Source organism: Camelus bactrianus, chromosome 29, assembly GCF_048773025.1.
Source record: "Camelus bactrianus isolate YW-2024 breed Bactrian camel chromosome 29, ASM4877302v1, whole genome shotgun sequence".
Lineage (NCBI taxonomy): Eukaryota > Metazoa > Chordata > Mammalia > Artiodactyla > Camelidae > Camelus > Camelus bactrianus.
The window spans coordinates 9282381-9302471 of record NC_133567.1 but is presented as its reverse complement, the minus strand read 5'-3'; the positions used below and the strand labels follow the sequence as shown (position 1 = coordinate 9302471).

General features: G+C 38.0%; 1 protein-coding gene across 1 annotated transcript in view; it reads left to right on the top strand.

The window, feature by feature from the left end:
• CYP7B1 (cytochrome P450 family 7 subfamily B member 1) overlaps positions 1 to 20091 on the top strand; it is a 153209-nt gene that overhangs the window by 114803 nt on the left and 18315 nt on the right. Inside the window, exons 2-4 of the mRNA XM_074355101.1 lie at positions 6580 to 6716; positions 13711 to 14298; positions 14762 to 14968. Of these exons, the coding sequence (XP_074211202.1) occupies positions 6580 to 6716; positions 13711 to 14298; positions 14762 to 14968 (932 nt within the window). The remainder of the gene's footprint in view (positions 1 to 6579; positions 6717 to 13710; positions 14299 to 14761; positions 14969 to 20091) is intronic.

Here is a 20091-nt window from a genome sequence, read left to right as displayed (position 1 = left end):
CCCCTCCTGACCCTCCCATCCTTCCAGTTGTCCCTTTTAGTAGCATCTTGCAGAAGTGTGGTACATTTGGTACAACTGAAGCAACACTGATACATTATCATTAACTAAAGTCCTGAAGTGTACATCAAGGTTCACTTTTTGTGTTGTACGTTGTGTGGGTTTTGACAAATGTATAATGACATGTATCCACCATTCCAGTGACATAAGGATAGTTTCCCTGCTGTAAAAAATCCCCTGTGCTCCACCTTTTCATTCTGCTCCTTACCCCCTAACAGCTGGCATCTGCTGATCTTTTAACCATCTCCAGAGTTTTGTCTTTTCCAGGTCATGTAGTTGGAATCATACAGTGTGTAGCCTTTTCAGATTGGCGCCTTTCACTTAGCAACGTGTAGTTAAGGTTCCTCCAAGTCTTCTTACAGCATGATAGCTATTTCATTTTGTAGCTAAATGATATTCCACCGTCTGGACTTATTATATAAGTTTGTTACCTATTCATCAGTTTAAGGACATCTTTATTGCTCCCAAGTTTTGGCCATTATGAATAAAACTGCTGTAAACATTTGTGTGCAGGTTTTTGTGTAGACACACATTTTCAACTCATTTAGGTAGATACCCAGGATCATAATTGCTGGTTTCTCTAGTAAGAAGAGTATGTTTGGTTTTACAAGAAACAGGCAACTGTCTTCCAAGTGGCTGTTCCATTTTGCTTTCCCACCTGTAATGAGGGCTTCTGTTGCCCCATATCCTTGCCAGGATTTGAGGCTGTCCATCCGTGTTTTGAGTTTAACCATTCTAATAGATGTGTAGTTGCATCTCATTGTTTTTTTAATCTGCAGTTCCCTGATAACATCTGATGTGGAACATTTCACATGCTTATTTGCCATCTGTATATCTTCCTTGATAAGATGTCTGTTAAAATCTCTTGCCCATTTTTAATTTCTTTTCTTATTGTTGACTTTTAAGAGTTCTTTGTACATGTTGGATACTAGTCCTTTATCAGACATGTATTTTGCAAAGATTCTTCTTCCAGTCTGCAGCTTGGGTTTTCATTCTCTTAACAGTGTATTTTGCAGAACAAAATAATAATTAATTGGTTTGATTAATTAATAAGTGGTTAATAATTAATTAATGATGGATTCAAATGGTGAAATCAGACTCTTGTCTATAAACTCACTAGATTTGTATTCTTCCTCAAACAGTAAACAGTTGTTGAAAACTTGTGATTTGCAAGGTGTCAAAGTGGGGCTTCTGAACTCAGTGATAAAAGAAACAGACGTCAGTCGGAATTCCTTTCTATCGCTTACCTTTCTCAGATCATAGCTCTTCAGCTGAGCCAGGTTCTCCAGGTGCTGAGATCACTAAATCATTTGACATCCAAGTACTTCTATTTACACATACACTTAAAGTAAACGTGTGTGAAATTTCTATCCCACATGGGGCGGGAAGTCCAAGGTCCCCTTTTAATACCCACGGGATTCTCCACAGAGCAGGATGAGGAGCAGGTGTCCTCTGGCTCCCAGTCTTCCCGCTGTGTTTTGCCTCCTGCATCCGCCGTCCTTGACCCGCTCCCTCCCACCCAGCGGAGTCCCTCAGCTGGACGCTGCCCTAATTCCTCCAGTTTCTCTACTACCGTTGATATGAGCTTACGTGGTGTGTATGACAGACTCATACTGAATGTTTTCAGGTGAAAAAGGCCATGTGGGTGTAATTTGGAATCACTCTGACACTTTATAGTTTGCTAATGCACCTAATGCTGTTCCCTGTGCATATTAAACACTCAGTAAGTATTGCTAATTACTTTACTGGGCATTCTAAGCCCTGGGCTTAAAGTAAAGAGTCACATATATGGAGTATACTGAGACTCCTGAATTTCTGTGGCAGACTTTTGCTTTTGATTAATAAATTTACTCCACAGTGAACTGCTGTCTAGAATTTACCAAGGGACAACTGTATAATTTTTTTAAATGTAAGAAATATCATTAGAACTTGATATGCAAACTTCAGAAGACCTAATAATTTCTAATTACACTGTCACACACCAGAGAACCATCAGATATTTTATACTGCATTTTTAATGTATTGCTAATACAAATGTATAACTCTTCGTTATAATATTATCTGAATAGTCTGGAAAGAAATAAAGAAATAAAGAAAGAAAGGAAGAAAGGAAGAAAGAGAGAGAGAAGGAAGGAAGGAGGAGGGAGGGAGGGAGGGAGGAAGGAAGAGAAAGAAAGGAAGGAAGGAAGGAGGGAGAGAGGGATGGAGGGAGGGAGGGAAGGAAGGAAAGGAGGAAAGGAGGAAAGAAAGAAGGAAGGAAGGAGCCATGTGGTTCCCAGGCCAACAAACAACTTCCTAGAGCTGAAGATTCGTCATGTCTGCTCCTATAAGCAACCTACCCCCACTGTGTCGTTTGTCCTATTAGGGTCCTTCTCAGGGTCCCAGCTCACCGTGATGTAGCCTCACTATTTTGTCCTCTGTCCTTCCACTTCATTTATTTCTCTTGCCCCTTAGTGCCCAACTGCAGCCCCCCACTGAAATTCCTCTTTGCATCTTATGCAGAGACATTTCATTAACTCTTAGACCAGGCCATGCCCAGAGAACTTCATCATAAACACAGCACCCAGTGAAGCTGTTCTTGTGAATGAAGGCTGTTCTTTCCATAAGAAGCACACTCAGACTGAGCAAAACCACTTCAGTGCACTGCCTATAACACACAAATAGCAGGGAAAACAAATCCTGCTCTGTGTACCAGCCACTTTCAAATACTTTCTCAGCTCGATCCGTGGATCTCTAAGTTTAGAATTATTATTATCATTTTTAGGTGAAGAAACTAAGTGTCTCCATAGAGTTTAAAAATTTCCTAGGGTGAGTCAGATGTACAGAAATGTAACTTCAGTTCTTTACAACTGCACCCAAGTTTCTGAGCCCCTCTTTCTGCTAATGGCAGAAAACACTGAATATTTCCAGGCAAATGTGGTTCGGTCACTTCTTGTTTAAGACTTGGTCCCACTTGTGTACAGATTAAGTGAGACTTGAGGTTCTCCCTCCACCTTCCTTTCTGTTGATCTGGTGAGTCCTGCTGCACAGATGTTCACGTCGGTCACCTTTGGCTTCCCGGGGTGCCTTCTGCCTAGGGTCTGGGGGTGGTCCTTCACCTTTGTCTTCCTTACTAAAGTGCCTCAGTTGGCTGTAACTCACCTAGTTTCCAGAGAAACCGATACACGTGCCTCCTTGGCCCAACCTGGGCTCCCACTGAGGCTGCTGGTACACCGAGACTCAGCCATGTCTCACACACACACCTCTTTAGGGACCTTCTGTCCACAGCCCTGCAGTGAGGCCCCCTCTCCCCAATATCCTGAAGAGCATGTTGATTCTCAACTATCTAGAATTGCAGGAACATTTTCAGGTGTCCCGGTGCCTGCATTGGAGCCAGAAAAGAGTGGAGAAATAGAGGATGTCCCAAGAATAAGTTCTGAGTGACACTGTGCAGCAAGTTACGTTTTCCAGTTAAGTAGTTTCCAGAGTCAGTCAAGGAAGCGTCAGACAGCAGCTGCAAAAGTGCCTTGCTTAACCGCAGTTTGTTCCAAGGTCTGTGTTATCAGATACTGCCGTGCACTTCAGCTGTGCTTTCTGAAATTTTAAACACACACACACACATACACACACACACACACACACACACACACACACACACAGAAAACCTTATTAGTTAGGGAAAAAAAGGTTAAGGCACTGTTGTAGATACTAGGTGACCTGATACCAATATATTAAGTCTTCAAGAACTTCTAATCAACATGTTATTTTATTTTTCCTGAATTGCTGTGCGTGTATCAAGATTACTTAACCACTTACTTGGGAGATGCTTCCAGTAACCGGGACTCCTAGCCTAGAATGATCACAGGAAAAATGGAAAAGAAGAAACCACTCTGATAAGTATAGATTGCTTTGGAAAACACTGGGCTTTAAACATCTAGGGGAAGAATGTGTGAAAGGTCAGGTCTTTTACCCGTTTATCTAACTAAAGGTGTTCATATATCATTAAAAACCAAGGATTCTGTGTTGGTGCACTCTTTTTAATTTTATGTGCCTCCTTTTAACCAAAGGAAAGTGTTTTAAATATCTCTTAAATTTTACAGCTACTTAATGTATTTAGATTCTTCTCCGCTCTTTGCTTCCAGATAAATGTGGACCATACTTGACACTTTGTATAAGCTTTAAGATGTAGCCTGCAACTGGTACAGAAGAACTTGCGAGCGGTGATGCAGCGGTCTATGCACAGAACTTGGGTTTAATCACTGAGAACCTTTGTAAGCTTAAATTTGTGTAATGTACAAGATATGTCCTTGCAGCCTTTTAAATAGTAAAGAGGATATTTGAGGAAGTCTGTTTTGTTTGGGTGGGAAAAATAGGGATACGGACCATAGATTTTGAGGGGTTTTTTAGTTACTCACCACTGCTTCTGGACCTCTTTCTCTTAAGCTTTGGAACGTGATCATCCCAGTAAGCATTAAGCATCCTCTCCCCTCACTCAGCAGTGAGCAGTCAGTATTTCATTTTCAAAGTCGCGGAGCATGAGAGAGACAAATAGCAGTATTTGCGCTGCGCCAGATGTCAGCAGGTCTTTCTGGATCATTATGGTGCTGTCTTTCCTCCCTAAATAATTTTTACAAATACACTGATGAAGACAGATTTCTGTTACCTGTCTTCGATGGGTCATAAGTTGAACTAGCACTGTATTTTTTTTCCTGAAAAATATGCAGAGTGGTGACATAGTGTTTAATACTTTGAAGCTTATTTCTGCCAAAATGAGCCCAGCTGTAAGAAATGATGACCCCCTCATCTTTGTAACAATGGCATGGCTTTCTAACGTGTTTCCCTACTTTGAACATTAAGTCCCTATTTCCCTTAGGTTTCTCAGCTCCATCCTCCCACCCTCCCCAGAAATCCTTTGAAGACTACAGCTTTTGACTGAGTGACAGAACATAGAGGATGAAATTAGTTGCATTAAATTATGATATGACAAAAAGCCTTTCAAAATCTTTGTCACGATGCAACGTTCGAGCAACAAGAAACAAAACAGAGTACAAGTAGACCGAGGAAGAGAGTTAATATTTTGAAAGGAAATTTTGTGAACTAGATCACTTGTGAATTTTGGAAGAGTCTTTGATGAATAGCCTTTCTGACTTGAGGATTTCTAACTTGAAAATTCTCCTCTACAATCATATGTGCAATCTCTTCTTTTTTTATTAATCTTTAGATATAAAATTAACTGTTACAGTGGTTTCTTGGTACACTTTTATATTTCTCAAAAAAGCAAATCTCCATTGCTAAGGTTGCTTTCAAGAAAATAATGGGGAATGGGACAAAGAATAAGACACACATTTCTATGTAACGTTTCATGTCTTCCTATTCATAAGTATATGTATTTAAACAACAGCATCTATTTTGTAAATTACTATGAAGATAAATTGTCCTCTAAAGACAGAAAGCAAAGTTTTGATACAGATTTCCTTTATTTCTATCACACTTTGGATTTATTTTATTTTAGTTTATTTTTTCCCCTATAAGATCCAATATTTCTTACTTTTTTTGTTTAAGTCTAATTCTACCATATTGGGTTGTAGGAAAATAAAATCTACTGATAGGTTAATCGAGTCACATAGAAGTCCGTCGTGAGTATGAACATAATCTTGATCTTTGATTAGATCTGAGCTAGTAATATCTTGTGATTAATCAAAATGCGTTGTACTGCGTGTAGTATAAGTCATCTTCACAGATGGGATAGAGAATCATCAGAGTTCTCTTGAATATTTGTTTTAATCCCTGCTAGGATAAAATGGCTTTGGATTTTTTTAAACTTTAAATCAGATTGAGTTCACCAAATAAATGACTAGGAAGAAATTTTGCAGTCTGGTTTTGCTAGGATTATAGGACAAAAGAAGAAACTTGCTTTTTATTTCAGTATTTCAGTGTTTCATTGTACATACTTCATATGTTCAAAAAAAGTTATCTTGTAAAATTTAACAAATATTCCTATTTATTTGGAGTTTGAATAAAAGTCTTCATAAAAGAGTATGATAAAACACACTTCATGGAAATAATGTTAAGGTTTTATTGTTCTGAACAGTACAAAAGATTTTTCAACACTAATAATTGCCTCTTCTCATTATGTAATTCCAGTATGATTAACATCTGTTAACAAGAGCTTTCCTTCGGCAGCTAAGCTACCTGACATCTAACACCCGGCACCCAGCACATGCTCTCAAACACAAAATGTTTACCGAACGGGTCTGTCATTTCAGCCAACCATTTGGGCCTCACAACACACAATTTCTCAAAAAGTTGCTCACCAAAAGCTATGAATTGAAACTGTCTACCCCAGAGCCATCCTGGAGGGACTCAATAAATCCATGTCTATGATTATATTAGAATCAGTGAATAAAAGAATTGAAAAAAGCTGTGTGATTCATCCAGTTCACTTCGAGACTGGATGAGTGACCCACATGTATTAAAATAAGAATGACTTAATTTTTTCTTTTCTTTTCTCTCTCTCTTTTTTTTTTTTTTTTTTTCTTGCAGGAGACCTGGTGAGCCTCCACTGATAAAAGGCTGGCTCCCTTACTTTGGAGAAGCCCTGAAATTAGCGAAAGATCCCATAGGTTTCATGGCTACTCTCCAAAAGCAGTATGGTGATACTTTCACTCTTCTCCTAGGGGGTAAGCAGTGCTTCTTGCCCCTCCTTACCTGTATCATAATTCTCACCTGTTCTTTAATGTCTTTATCTTTTTCTCTAGACAAAATATGGAATATTTGTTTCTTATTGTTTCATTTGTAGACTAATGCACAAGAAAACTATGTTTCTGAGTATAGTAATCCTCATCTTAAAAAACAACCAAATTATAGAATTCTCTTGAAGGCACCTAGGGACCCCACCCCCCTCCTGTTAGCATCACCTGTCATTTGCTTTGGTGTGGCTTGCCTTTCAGAATTGTTTTACAAAAAGCTAGAATGTGTTAATGGACTTAATTTTGTAGAGCAGTTTTAGGTTTACAGAAAGTGGATCAGACAGTGCAGACAGCTCCCATATAGCTCCTCTTTCCCTGATCATTGTTTCCTCTATTATTAACACCTTATGTCAGCATAGTATCTGTTGCAACTGATGAGCTAATGTTGATCCATCATTAGAAGTCTGTGGTTTACATTAGGGCCCACTCTTTGTGTTGTCCAGTTCCTTGGGTTTTGACAAATGTATGACGTCATGTATCTGCCATTACAGTATCCCACAGAACAGTTTCAGTTCCCTAAAAAATCTCCTGTGTTCCACGTATTCATTCCTCTTCCCCTCCCTTCTGAGTCCCTAGCAACCACTGATCTAGAATGTATTTTTAATTTAAAAATATTTGTTATGATTCTAACTTCAGTAAAATGTTTATAAAACAAGGGTGGAAAAAAAAGCCCACCACAGGATAACTACATATCCCAGCATCATTGGGCTGAGAGAAGAAGCTAGGACGTTCTCAGCTCATCCTCCTTTACGAGCTCCATGCTACCCAGCTGCATCAGCTATCCTCGGCTGCATAACAAATCTTCCTCAAGCTTGATGCCTTCAGACAACAGTTGGTCTCGCCTGGGTCTCTTGTGTGGCTTGAGTCATCTGGCTGCTTGGTTGAGGCTAAATGGCCCAAGGTGGCTTCATCACATAAGATGTCCTTAGATGACAGCTAGTATTTCAGAAGGGTGAGAGGAAAATGTGCAAAGCCTCTTGAAGTCTAGCCTCTGATGTTGCAAAACCTCACTTCCACCACCTTCTATTGGTACGAGCAAGCCAGAGGCCAACCCAGACTCAAGGGTGGGGAAAACAGATGTCCACTCCCTCCTGGGCAGAGTGGCAGAGCCACACTGCAAAGGGGCACATGTAGAAAGTCAGAAGGAATTTATTGTAGCCACGTTTGCACACAGTCTTCCCTATCAGCTTATCTCCTGGGCTAGCCATTCCTTTCCTTCACTTTTCATCTGTCCAGTCTACATCCCGGAAGGCTGATCATTAATTACACCATAGATTAACTACACCCCTTTGCCTCTGACTTCTAGTTGGGTGTGCAGGTGGGAGGGCAGGAAGGCTGTGTTCCAGCTCTCCATCTCTCACTGGGCTCTCGTAACAGTTCCCTGTCCTTCCTGAGAACATTGAAGGCATCCCTGTCTCACCCAAATCCCTGTGTATCTACCAAGTGTACCTGTGTTTCACCTCTGTCCTTCCCCCTTTGCTCCAATTTCAAAGAATGTTCAAGACCATCCATTTACCTGTCCCCATGGTCCTCACTTCCTGCCTCCTCTGGGCTGGTGTTGCATTATTTCTTCCTCACATGTGTATCTTCATTATTTCTCTCTTGGGTCCTTACCCTTAGCTTATAACCATGCTTAAGCTTTCCTATCTTCTCCTTCTAGTTACTTTTCACTTTTTTTTTTTTTCCTCTCTCTCTCTTTTGCATCCAGATTTTTTAGGAGCGTTGCCTACGTTCACTGACCCTGGTTGCTTAGTTCTAAGAGACCTTCTGCCTGCAGAGGTCAGCAGTGGGCCCTCACCTGACTGGACCTCTCTAGCTGGTTGACAACCAGATCTCTCATTCCTTCTCAAAACACTCTCTTCCTTCATCCTTTTGACACCACACCTTCTAGGTCTTTTGCCAACTCTGAATGTTCCTCATCTGGGTCATATTTACACATGGGTCTTTCTTCGCTCAACCCCTTTTATCCTTCTGTAATCAGCTTTAGAATTTTATGTTCTATTCCTAAGGAATTTGGGTAATTTCTTCTTACTGTAATTACTTTGCCAAGCATCCAAAGCAATCTTTTGTACCTAGAAAACTTCATTTTGGAACTACCATTGCCTTGTCATTGGGAGAAAAGAACGATCCATTGGAAGAAATGGTCAGTACAGTTTAGCTCTCCCATGAAACACACAGTATTTGTTTCATCACAACTTATTCCTTTGCTTGGCAGCTGGCAAGTCGCTTCCAACAGCAATTGTATGCACTCTGATTTCAGAAGAATTAAATGGGAAAAAAAATCCTACATCATAGAAATGGAGAAATAGTAGCATATAGCGTGATCCTCATAAAGGTCCTGAAGGCCCAGGCTCCACCTCGCTCTCCAGCCCAGCCCCATCTCTTACTACTCCTGGCCATGTGCTTAATGCCCCATCAATACGCTAAGTTGCTTGAAATTTCCTCCTCACACTGTGCCCTCTTGTGCCTCTGTTTTCTCTTGTGGTTCTTCCTGCCAGAGTGCTGTTCTATTCTTTTTGAGTCATCCTTGAAAGGTGACTGGCATGAATTCATCGCTTGAGGCCATCATCGCATACCACTTCTTCCCAAAAGCCTTCACTGACGCTTTCCCTCCCCGTGCTATGTGTGATGCTTCCTTTCTAGGCTCCAGTTACTCCCAGTATCACTTCCATCGTAGCATTTAATAAATTGTGAATTTATTGCTAATTCACTTGTCTATTTCCCTTCACTACTTTCTAGCTCCTCTATTGCCAACATTTAGTTCAGAGCTCAGCGCTGATTGATTCACAATAACTATGTGATGAGGAAATCCCCAGTACTTTACAGCTGATGAGATACTATAATACAAATGAAGGCCATCGCTGGTGCTTCTGTTCTAAACAAGCTTTTGGCTTCATAATATAAAACTATATTCTTCACTTAAAAAAAAGTCAGCCTTACCTGAAAAAATTAAACCTTATGTTCCAATGAGTAGATACAACAAATTATTGAAAATTTCGGTTTTCCTTTTTAATACATTATACAAAAAGAACCTAAGATGATTAAGCAGTGAATTTTATTCACTTTTCAAAAAACAACCCATTTCTGCTGACACTTGATGTCTTAATCTTAGATACTGAGACGCTTACTGAATTCCTAATGTCTAAATAATTTGACCATGGTTATGCTTTTAAACTCAACCGGTAGACAACCGTAGTTGAATATGCCCTGCTACTTTCCTTTGGCTTCTTTCTAGAGTTTGAATAAATTCCTGTCAAGAAATCCTTTTAATGTATGTGGTTCAAATGATCAGTTTGCAAAGTAGCTCATTTGGCAAATGTGAAATGAGGAACAGAGTCTTCCACCCTTGTCCTATAATATGATTTCAGTGAGTGTATGTTTTTGCATGATGAGCAAATGATTGTCATCCCCCAAAGTCTCAAGGGACATGGATGTCATCTTAATCAAGAAATTAAAAGGTACATCTTTTCATGGGAAACCACGTAAATTCATGACCTGTCGCAGAAAATAGTTCTCTAATTGGTTTTGTGTGGTGGTGCAGCGGAGTCATTTTCCCTGGATGTCACCCCCGCGAAGCACCAGGGCACATCATTGTCAACAGCTAGTGAAATCTCCCTAATAAGAGGGGGAGCGTGGAATGTGGCCATCCTCGTACAATAAAAAGTTGGTTCATAGTCCACTCTTCCGACCAATATTTTCAGCTTCAGATTTAAAAAAATGTCTACTGAAGAACCAGCTAAACATGGACACTAAAAGCTTATAGTTATGGAAAATTTCTTTAAAATTCAAATTTATCTCATATTTGTTGACTGGGCATTTCTATTCCAAATAGTCAAATAGTTGTTCTGAATTCCCTCAGTTGTACAGCATCAACTGTCTGAAATACTTGGCATCAGGTAGCTGCACCTTCCTAAAAGAAGTAATTTTGAAGGAAGTGTAAAGGCTGTTAGGTTAGTAAAGGATCATACGCGTGTTATTCAGGAATGCTGGAGTTAATATCTTTAGGCCCAGTCAGCTCCTGAAAAGGAGAGAGAATGAAATTATTGGCAAAAAATACATTAAAAATTTGTACCCCATTTCAAATTTACTGCTCAAAAGGATGATTTTTTTTTTTGCACAAGTGAGTCTCATTTTGACATTTATATTTTAGACAAATGCAAACCCTGAAATTCTTTAAATCAATATTTCCTATCAACTGCCAAGAGCATTCTTTTCTCTTTTGAAAACACAGCAAAAGATATTGTTTCTATCTTGTGAGCTTTGTGAACTAGGCAACTTGCCTGTTGACACTTGGCATTCATTACATGAAACCACACTGGAGCAAAAGTTAATTTTGCTCCAAGAATACACGGCCTTTAGAATAACTTTTCAGATGTCCTTTGTTAAGAAATTTAAATTCATTTTATGAATGTATATGTGTTTCCTTAACTGCCTGATTAAGGATTACAAAGAAACTCTGGTTTTGCATCTCACATTAGCAGATGGTGGACAGATGGTTTAAATTAATATTAATTTTGGAAAACTTAGCTTAAATTGTTTATACTGAAGATTGAAAGTTGGAAAGCCAGATAGCATCTCCTGTGTGATTAGTACTTCCAAACCCACTTGAAAAGTAAAACCTAGAAAATCAAAATGTCTTACTCAGCAATCCACATCTTATTCGGAAAGATAGTAGGTAAAACATAATGCCCTGATGTTGAAGAAAATTAAGAATGAGAAAAAAGAAAATACAGATCCTGAAGTATGAAGAGCCTTGAAAAGAGTGAGAATTTTATTTACAGTTTGCTTTAAACCAATCAGTAATGATTTCTTAAAAGAACCTATATGCAACAACTGCTTATTTTAAAGTATTAATAATTGGCTTATAAAAATATTAATAATACTGGTGATTAATAAAACCAGACACAGCTTTCAACATTAGCTTTTACTTTTTATTTGAAATTAACCTCATAGTTTTGTTCCATATCCTCACCCCCGAGGAGAGAGAAAGAAAGGGCGAGAGAGGGAATACATGTGTATTTGTGATGAATTCTACATAAAGAAATGAAACCGCTCCTTCAGTAGGCCAGTGGCCAGTAGTTTAATGCTGCCATGGCTGAATGGAGTTTTGTCTTTCCACTTAGGTTTTGATGAATGTGGAAAATCAGTAAGAAAAATTTCAAAATATTGTCTTAAATGTATTTATACAAGACTGAACCTTGTATACATTCTCTGAATGTTAGTGACTAATTTTAAAGAATTCTAAATAATAATAATAATAATTCTGTAAAGATATTTAGCAAAATCATTTAGTGAAAGGAGAAAAATGTGAATCACCGCCTGTGAAAATACACAGCCTTGCCTAAAATTATATCTTTTGCAAAATAAGAGAATTGACTCTTTTTTTCAATTATTTGCCAGGCAGATGCTGGCAGTTTTATTTAATTAAGCTGCAATGGTAAAGCAAGTGTCATAAAATATGCCCAAATCCAATTGAGTCTCTCCCCGGGGGGGTAAAAATTCCAGTGTACTTTATGAATACAGCTTTGGGATCTGACCAGAATGAGCAGTCACTTAGCTTTCCCCTCATTCCTACATTGAACCACCTTATTAAATACATTAAGGGGAAATAGGGTGAATAAAATTCAAGTCATATGATGTGTAGAAAAAAAATTATAGCACATGTATGTTCATTTACATTAAAAACTTAAATTATGTTTTAAAACTGCAAAACCAAAAACATGTAACCTATTCCTAGGATTAGGTTGAAAATTATTCAAAACTTTATCCTAAATCTTATACCAAACTGAATTTAGTTTCTGTGTGTGGTGCAACTAGGAATCTCCAAGATCTCTGCCAGTTTTGAGAGACAGACCATAGTATGACTCTGTTCCTCCTTGTGCCTCCTTATGGAATCACTTGAGGCCCTTGTCGGAAAGAGAGACTTGTAGGTCCCACCTCCAAACCTTATGGATTGGAATCAGGCAGGAATCTGTATTTTTACCCAGCACCCTAAATCTGGACTGACATATGAGACCAGATGCCATCACCTCAGAGGACCCTTGTTGATAACTCCAGGCAGGCTGAAGCAGATGCCATTTCCTGCTTCCCTTACACTGTGTCCCCACCTCTGCTCTATTACTGTCCGTAACAATACAGTGATTCTTTGACATCTTTATATCTTAGAAGGAAAAGGATCCAACCAAGTATCTGAATGTCAATAGCTGTTGAATGAATTCATGAATGGAGGGGTGAAAGCATGAATGGATGGGTTCTAGTTTGGAATCCTCTTTTAGTCACAAATCAGTATAAGACCTTGGATGTGTTATTAAATCTCCCTGAGCTACTATTTTCTCATCTATAAACATGAAAATATTGGTATTTGTGATTTGTTGTTAGTGTTGAATTAGACATTCATTTGTGAGTACCTGCTTCATACCACATCTTCATTTATTTGAATTAAAATTATTGTATCTAATCAAAGCTAAGATAGTACTAAATATGAAAAAGCCCTTTGTGAAGTGTAAATAATCAGGAATAGGGGAGCATCTTGCCAATTTGAGGTGTTTGTTTGTTTCCTGTTTGTATTATTGGGGAAAAAATGAAGTGTTTAAGTAAGGAACTTTGAGGCTATTTAAAAGATAATTTAAATATCTTGGTACTTGGTTAAAATAAAAATTTGAAGAATAAATTATCTTTTTGAAAGTCATTAAGAATTTCACAATATTTAACTTCAAGCTTCTAGACTTTTCCCACCTTCTCCCATTTTAAAAAGAGACGTAGCGGAATTTTGAATCAAATGGATTTTTATTAAATTTTTCAGCCTTTCCAGATGTTAATTCTTAAGGTCTTTCTAATTTTGATTAAGATATTTTCAAATTTCAGATTTCTTGTTTTGTTTTGTTTTGCTACCACATAAGCTCATATTCTTATTTGTTTATTTTAGGAAAGTACATCACATTTATCCTGGACCCTTTCCAGTACCAGCCAGTGATAAAAAATCAAAAATTAAGCTTTCGAATATTCAGTAATAAAATAGTAACGAGAGTATTTGACGTCAAAAAGTTGATAATGGATGATGAGATGAATGACGAGCTTCACACCTCCTACCAGTTTTTACAAGGGAAGCACTTGGACTCACTCATGGAAAACACAATGCAGAGTCTAAGACAAGTTTTTGAACCCCAACTCCTAAAAACCACAAGCTGGGACACAGCAGACCTGTTCAAATTCTGCAGCTCAGTAATATTTGAGACGACATTTACAAGTCTACATGGGAATTATCTGGCAGATGATAGGAAGACATTTATTACTGAATTAAGAGATGATCTTTCAAAATTTGATGACAAATTCCCACAACTGGTATCAGGCATGCCCATTGAGCTTCTCAGAAATATCAAATCCATTCGAATGAAACTTAAAAAACACTTGACAACAGAAAACTTAGCTAAAATACAAGGATGGTCAGAAATTATTCAAAGGAGGCAGGATACCCTGGAGAAATACTATACACCCGAGGACATTGAAATAGGAGGTAAGAAACTTGTGAATGATGAGTTGTCTAAAATAAAATAATTTACAATAGACCTTTGAAATAAAAAGACAAAATGGCGACCTTGAAAATTTTTATGCTCTTTCTAATTGGCTAATGATAAAATGTTTTACTCTGAAACAACCCTTTGTGATAATTGATTTTTTTTTTTTTTTTTGCTGAGGTGGTAATGCAAGATATTTAACAGTGATAATGAGAAAGAGTATAACTAAGCTGCATTTACTCCTCTTATCTCATCCCCCTCCTCCCCACCCCCTCACACACACATTACATTTTAAACTATTCTCATTAAGCAGAAAATTAGACTTCAGAAGCCTATTGGTCCTCATTAGCATGCACTGATCCTTGGCTGGGTCTGTGTCCTAACATCTTTTAATTAGCACACTGCAAATCTAATCAGTGTAATAAACGCTATTAATCTTCCTTTTCACTTATTTTCTCCCAGCACATCATTTATCCTTTCTCTGGGCCTCTGTGACAAACACCACTTCAGCTATGTTCTGGACGATGTATTACCTTCTACGGCACCCAGAAGCTATGGCAGTGCTGCGTGACGAAATTGACCATTTGCTGCAGTCAACAGGTCAAAAGAAAGGGCCTGGACTTTCCATCCACCTCACCAGAGAACAATTGGACAGCCTGATCTACCTAGGTAATTTATTTTTATCTGTTATGAAGAAAAGAAGGTAGCTCTCTGCAAACTCAGTTTATCACTCAAAGCTGTTTACCAAGAGGTGGAGGACACAGCTGCCTAATTGACATAAAAACACCCATTTACATCAATTATAAATTATGTAGTTTAGGTAGGTACTCTCACTGCATGTAAACATTAAGGCCTAGGTAATTAACTATGTAAGGTATGCAAAAAAACAAAGCTTTGCAATTATTTATTTGAAAAAAAAAAAAAAGTTCATGCCTGCTAAGTCATCTGATGCTGAGCATCTGCTGGTGGGCTGATGTTTTCCGAATACTGTTGCACAGTCCTGACAAGAAAGGTATTTGGGACTGAAAAAAAGAGTATTTCAGAGAAGCAACTTGTGCGCAAAATGTATTTGTTCTTCCCTAAAATGTTATTCCTATGTTTTCAAGCAGAGATTAGGGTGTTCTGTACAGCTTGGAGTGTATGACTCTCAAAAATGTAGTAAGAGTTGTTTCCCCTGGGAATTCATGATTTAAACACACTTGGGGAAGAAAAAAAAAAAAGGAAGGAAGGAAGAAAGGGAAGGAGTGAGAGAGAGAAAAGGAAAAAGCCACAACTACAAATTACTCCAGGTGAAATGTCAGTATTTTATAAAATAATCACTGACTCATGAGATATACATGGTCATTATTTCAAAAATGTGTGTTTTTCTATTTCCGTGGAGGCCTGTGTGTCAATAACAACGAGCTTTTGATGACAGTGATTCTCCTTTTTGGATTTTGATAAGACCACTCTCCTTAGGGGAATGAATTTTAATTCCTGAAGTCTAAATTCCATCTTAACGAATTGTTCTCTGTTCATTCTGTGTTGACAGTTCACACTGTGGTGTCCTTGACGACACAGTATTCCAAGTCCTTTTGGACAAATGTAGGAGTAAGTCTTTATATGTAGGAGTAAATTGCTTTCCTCTTTTGACAATGTGGGCAAATCTTTTAGCCCACATTGGCCTCAACTTTTTACCTTTTAATTATGCTCCAGATTCTTTGATGGGAATTTCTGGGAGCAGAGGCCCTCCAGGTCTTGACCAGTGGTGACCACCAGTCGGCAGTAAGAAGAATGGCCCAAGTGTTCTAGAGATTGTCCTCACCGGCTGGGATAAGACCGAGCAGAGGCAATAGCAGAAAACTTGCCTTATAGAGACAGCTGGCCAGCTTATTCAGTCATGCTGGTTTTAGCATACATTATCAAAGTAATCGTATATTTGCTTGGAGAAAGAAAATAATCCCAGCATTATTAAAATACAAATTTTATTTTATCTTTACTTTCAGAATTACTAGGGAAGAAAGGCACAAAGTTTGCATAAAGTTCTGGGTAGTTGCTTTCACATGGACATACAGTATTTTCTGGGTAGAAGACTTACAGTTCCTCTGAAGATCAAGGTTGCATTTCCCATATATTCAAGTAATTTCAGTTGCATTTTATGAATCTGATGGTGTATACCAGGAAGTAAAGCAAATAAACTTTAAAGAATATGCATTTGTATTTTAAGAGTGACACTGTTGTTCCTCTTTAAAAAATCAGATGAAATTCATCAACTCTCCTTTTATCCTCAACTTCTCACTATTGAAAGAAAAGATCATTTCAAAATTGTGGTATTAAAGCAGACATGTTTAAATGTATTCAAGCAGAGGAAGTGGCAATTTCCAGAGCTATAATTTGGGTCCATTTAAGTCCATAGTTTGAGCTAGAGATGTTCCTCCTGGAACCCTCCTAAATTTACCACTGACTTGTCATCAACAAATGAACTCTATCCCCAATCCCAGGAGCATGTAGATCTACCTGAATAAAGGCAGTGCCTTCAGCAATCTAGAAGGTGGACCCCATTCATCACAACCTCAGGTACCAGCAGAGGCCAGTGTTGCTCATTATGGGAATTTAATCTTCTAGAAAATAGGGTGCACTTTTTGTCTTTCTCCAGATAGACAGTTTTATGCAGATTGAAGCAAATTTTTATATGAATCAATTCTACAGCAAATAACCCCTTCATCTAGTCAGGTCAATCGTATGTCTATCAAAAGAGTATGACCTCTATGTGAAAAGGGAAGATGGACAGAATTAAATATTTACAGGGCACCACATGGCATGAATATGTGTGTGTGTCTTCTTCTTAAAGAAAGAGATCTATTCTAAGTACAATTTCTTTAAAGAAAGATATCTTGAATTTTTATTTTTATAAGAAAAAAGATCACAAGGATGAAAGGAACACTGCATTTTTGTTTTTAAACTGGGAAGGAGAATTTCCATAATTAGTAGAGCAAAGGGAAAGGAGTATTTTTTTAATAGAGATTTTACATGTCAGCATACATTGATGACCAAGCAAGGTTGGAGAGGAAATTTAGCATGCTATAAAAACGAGTATCTTATTCCTGAACAAAAATGATTTCTCTTGTTGAGAGTGACCCTAGGAGACAGAGCCCCCTGGGGCACAGGCTGATCGTGAAACACATCACCATGCATATAGTATTAATGGATTTATGCTTTTTTTTCCCAATGCTCTTGAGAATCTTTCTTTATAAGCATTCTGCCTTTTTCTTATAGATAAAGAAAAAACACAACTCTCTTGTTTTATATTTATGTAACTTATTATAAGGATTCTGCTTCTCAGGTCCTCACTAAAATTTTCTATTAGTGTTTTTAAATATACATTTAGAATCAATGAGTATACACCATGAAGTTCAGATAACCATTACTTGGGACCTAATTCTTCTTAGGAACAGTTGCTGATAGAAGAGAGGTTGCTGATAGAAGAAAGTAAGCAGTTTTCAGTTTTCCCAGAAAGAAGAGCCTGGGGTAGAGGTAAGATTTAGAGTGACAGGTTTCCAATATGGGAAAAAGGAAAGGAGAAAACATGATTCAGGGAGAAGACAAAAAAATAAAAGATGATGCAAGGAAACAAAATTGAAGTTCCAATAAATGGATAGCAAATAATCTCATTGGGTACTACTTCTTCAAGATTCACCTGAATAATGCATATAAACCACTTGGGAAGTATAGGTTCAGTAAATGCCATCTATTGTTGTGACCAAAATTATAATTTAACCTCCGTGCCCTCCCTCTGATGTTTCTATTGTTTCCTTCGTTTTTCAACTATTTGTGAACCAAGCTGGTATCAAGTTCAAGTCTGCCTTACCCCACAGGAGTGCTCTTTCTGTGTATCACACATGAAAAGAGCAGACATGCTCTAAATAAGAACATAATGCAGAGTGGATTATAACTCCTGAACTGCTCAGGGGAACTGCAGGCCCCTAATTTTGTTCAGTTACACATCCTGAAAATGAGAAAAGGTGCAAAGGTGGTCCAAGTGAGAGATTTTGGAATAAAAGGAGGTGTTACAAAACTAGAGCTCGGCAAAGCTTGTAATACCTTTTTTAAAGGAGGAGAGCGTATATTATAATAACTCTAGAACTATAAGCTTGCAGTGATTCTCCAGCAAAATCCCATAGAGATTTCTAAGCACACTGTTTGGGAGTAACTCAAGGGGGAAAGAAACAAACGAATGATCATTGGAAAAAATATTCTTTAATAACAAATAATGATTATGACGTTCTATCTATTAATGACTTCAATATTTCAAGGCAGTCTTACAGATTTATATTGTTTCCTATGATCTTCACCAAGATACTGGGGGGCTGGGGGCAGCTATTATTTTGTCATTATTTTTACGGATGAGAAAATCCTCAGGGAGCCAAATAATTCGCCTGGTAGGGTCCTGGAGGTAAAGGAGAGAAGCAGGATCTTAACTGTGGTTTTCTGGCCACACCTGTGCTTCTCCCATCAGACCCGTCTGATCCCAGAATCCTTTGAGTCCTTTTCCATTGTCCGAACTGAAAGGGGAGAGTTCTTTGCATCTTGATTCATCAAAGCCAGCTCTGATTTGCACGTGGGCGAGATCAGAAAATACGGGCTAGATGGTGATAGAGTTAACTGTATTCTTAATTTCAGATGAGATGTTATAAATGACAATATTAATAGTTATTATTTTACTGTGTGGCAGGCTTATTAGTTCATTTAATCATCATCAAGTATTAGCTTATTTATGTCTATATAGATATTTATATAGATAGATGTAAATTTATATCTATATATAGAGAGATAAATAAGCTCAAATATAGGTTTTCTAATAACCCTCAAATATTACTATCTTCTTTTAACTGTTGGGTAACACAGTGCAGAAAGGTTAACCAACCCGAATCATGTAACTAGATAGTGGCAGAGCCAGAAATGGATGCCAGGTCTACCTAAGCTCAACGCTAACCCATAAATACTGTCACCTCAGGGAAAAGTGCCCCAGAAATATACCAGAGATCTTGACCCCTACTGTTTACAAGGATATGTATCACAAATTCTCAAATGCAGTTGGATTTAAGGGTGAGATTGGGGCTAGAGGTTCACATCAGAATTTTGTGCCTTTTTAAAAAAATAAAAGTAAGCTTTTCATTTTAGAATACTTTTAGATTCACAGAAAAGTTACAAAGAGAGTTCTCATATACCTCTCCCCCCCCCACCACCACCGCCACACACAGTTTCCCTTACTATTAACATCTTAGTGTGGTATATTTGTCATAATTATTGGGTGTAATTTTGAAAAAGCTCATTCAATATTATAAGATAATTGTGTACTTGAAAAATTAAAAGTGTACATAATTTAGCCAGCAGTAGTGAAGTTTAGCAAAACCTCTTCCACTGGGGATACACAGAAGGTATAAATTCTACTTCATGTTGGAGACTTCTAACTGGAGGAGAGGAGAGAGGTATCTTCCACAAAGTTGTACACCAGAAATCAGGTCATGAAATTTGTATATGTAACATAAGGAAATGCTGGCTAAAAAGTGAAAAATACTGATTTGGATGTTTGTCAAACTTTCTGCTTAGCACACAGCAAAGAGGGCTAGATAATATAATGAAATGCTGGAAACAGGAGTTGAAAGGATTGAAAGGGAAATTTAATGAGAATGAAAATTATTGTACTTAGGTCTAAAAATCAACTGCATAAGAATAGGATGAGGCACTGTGTGGTCTAGCAGAAGAGGGTTTAAAACCATGCTTCTCAACCTCGTTGCTCACTGGAATCATCT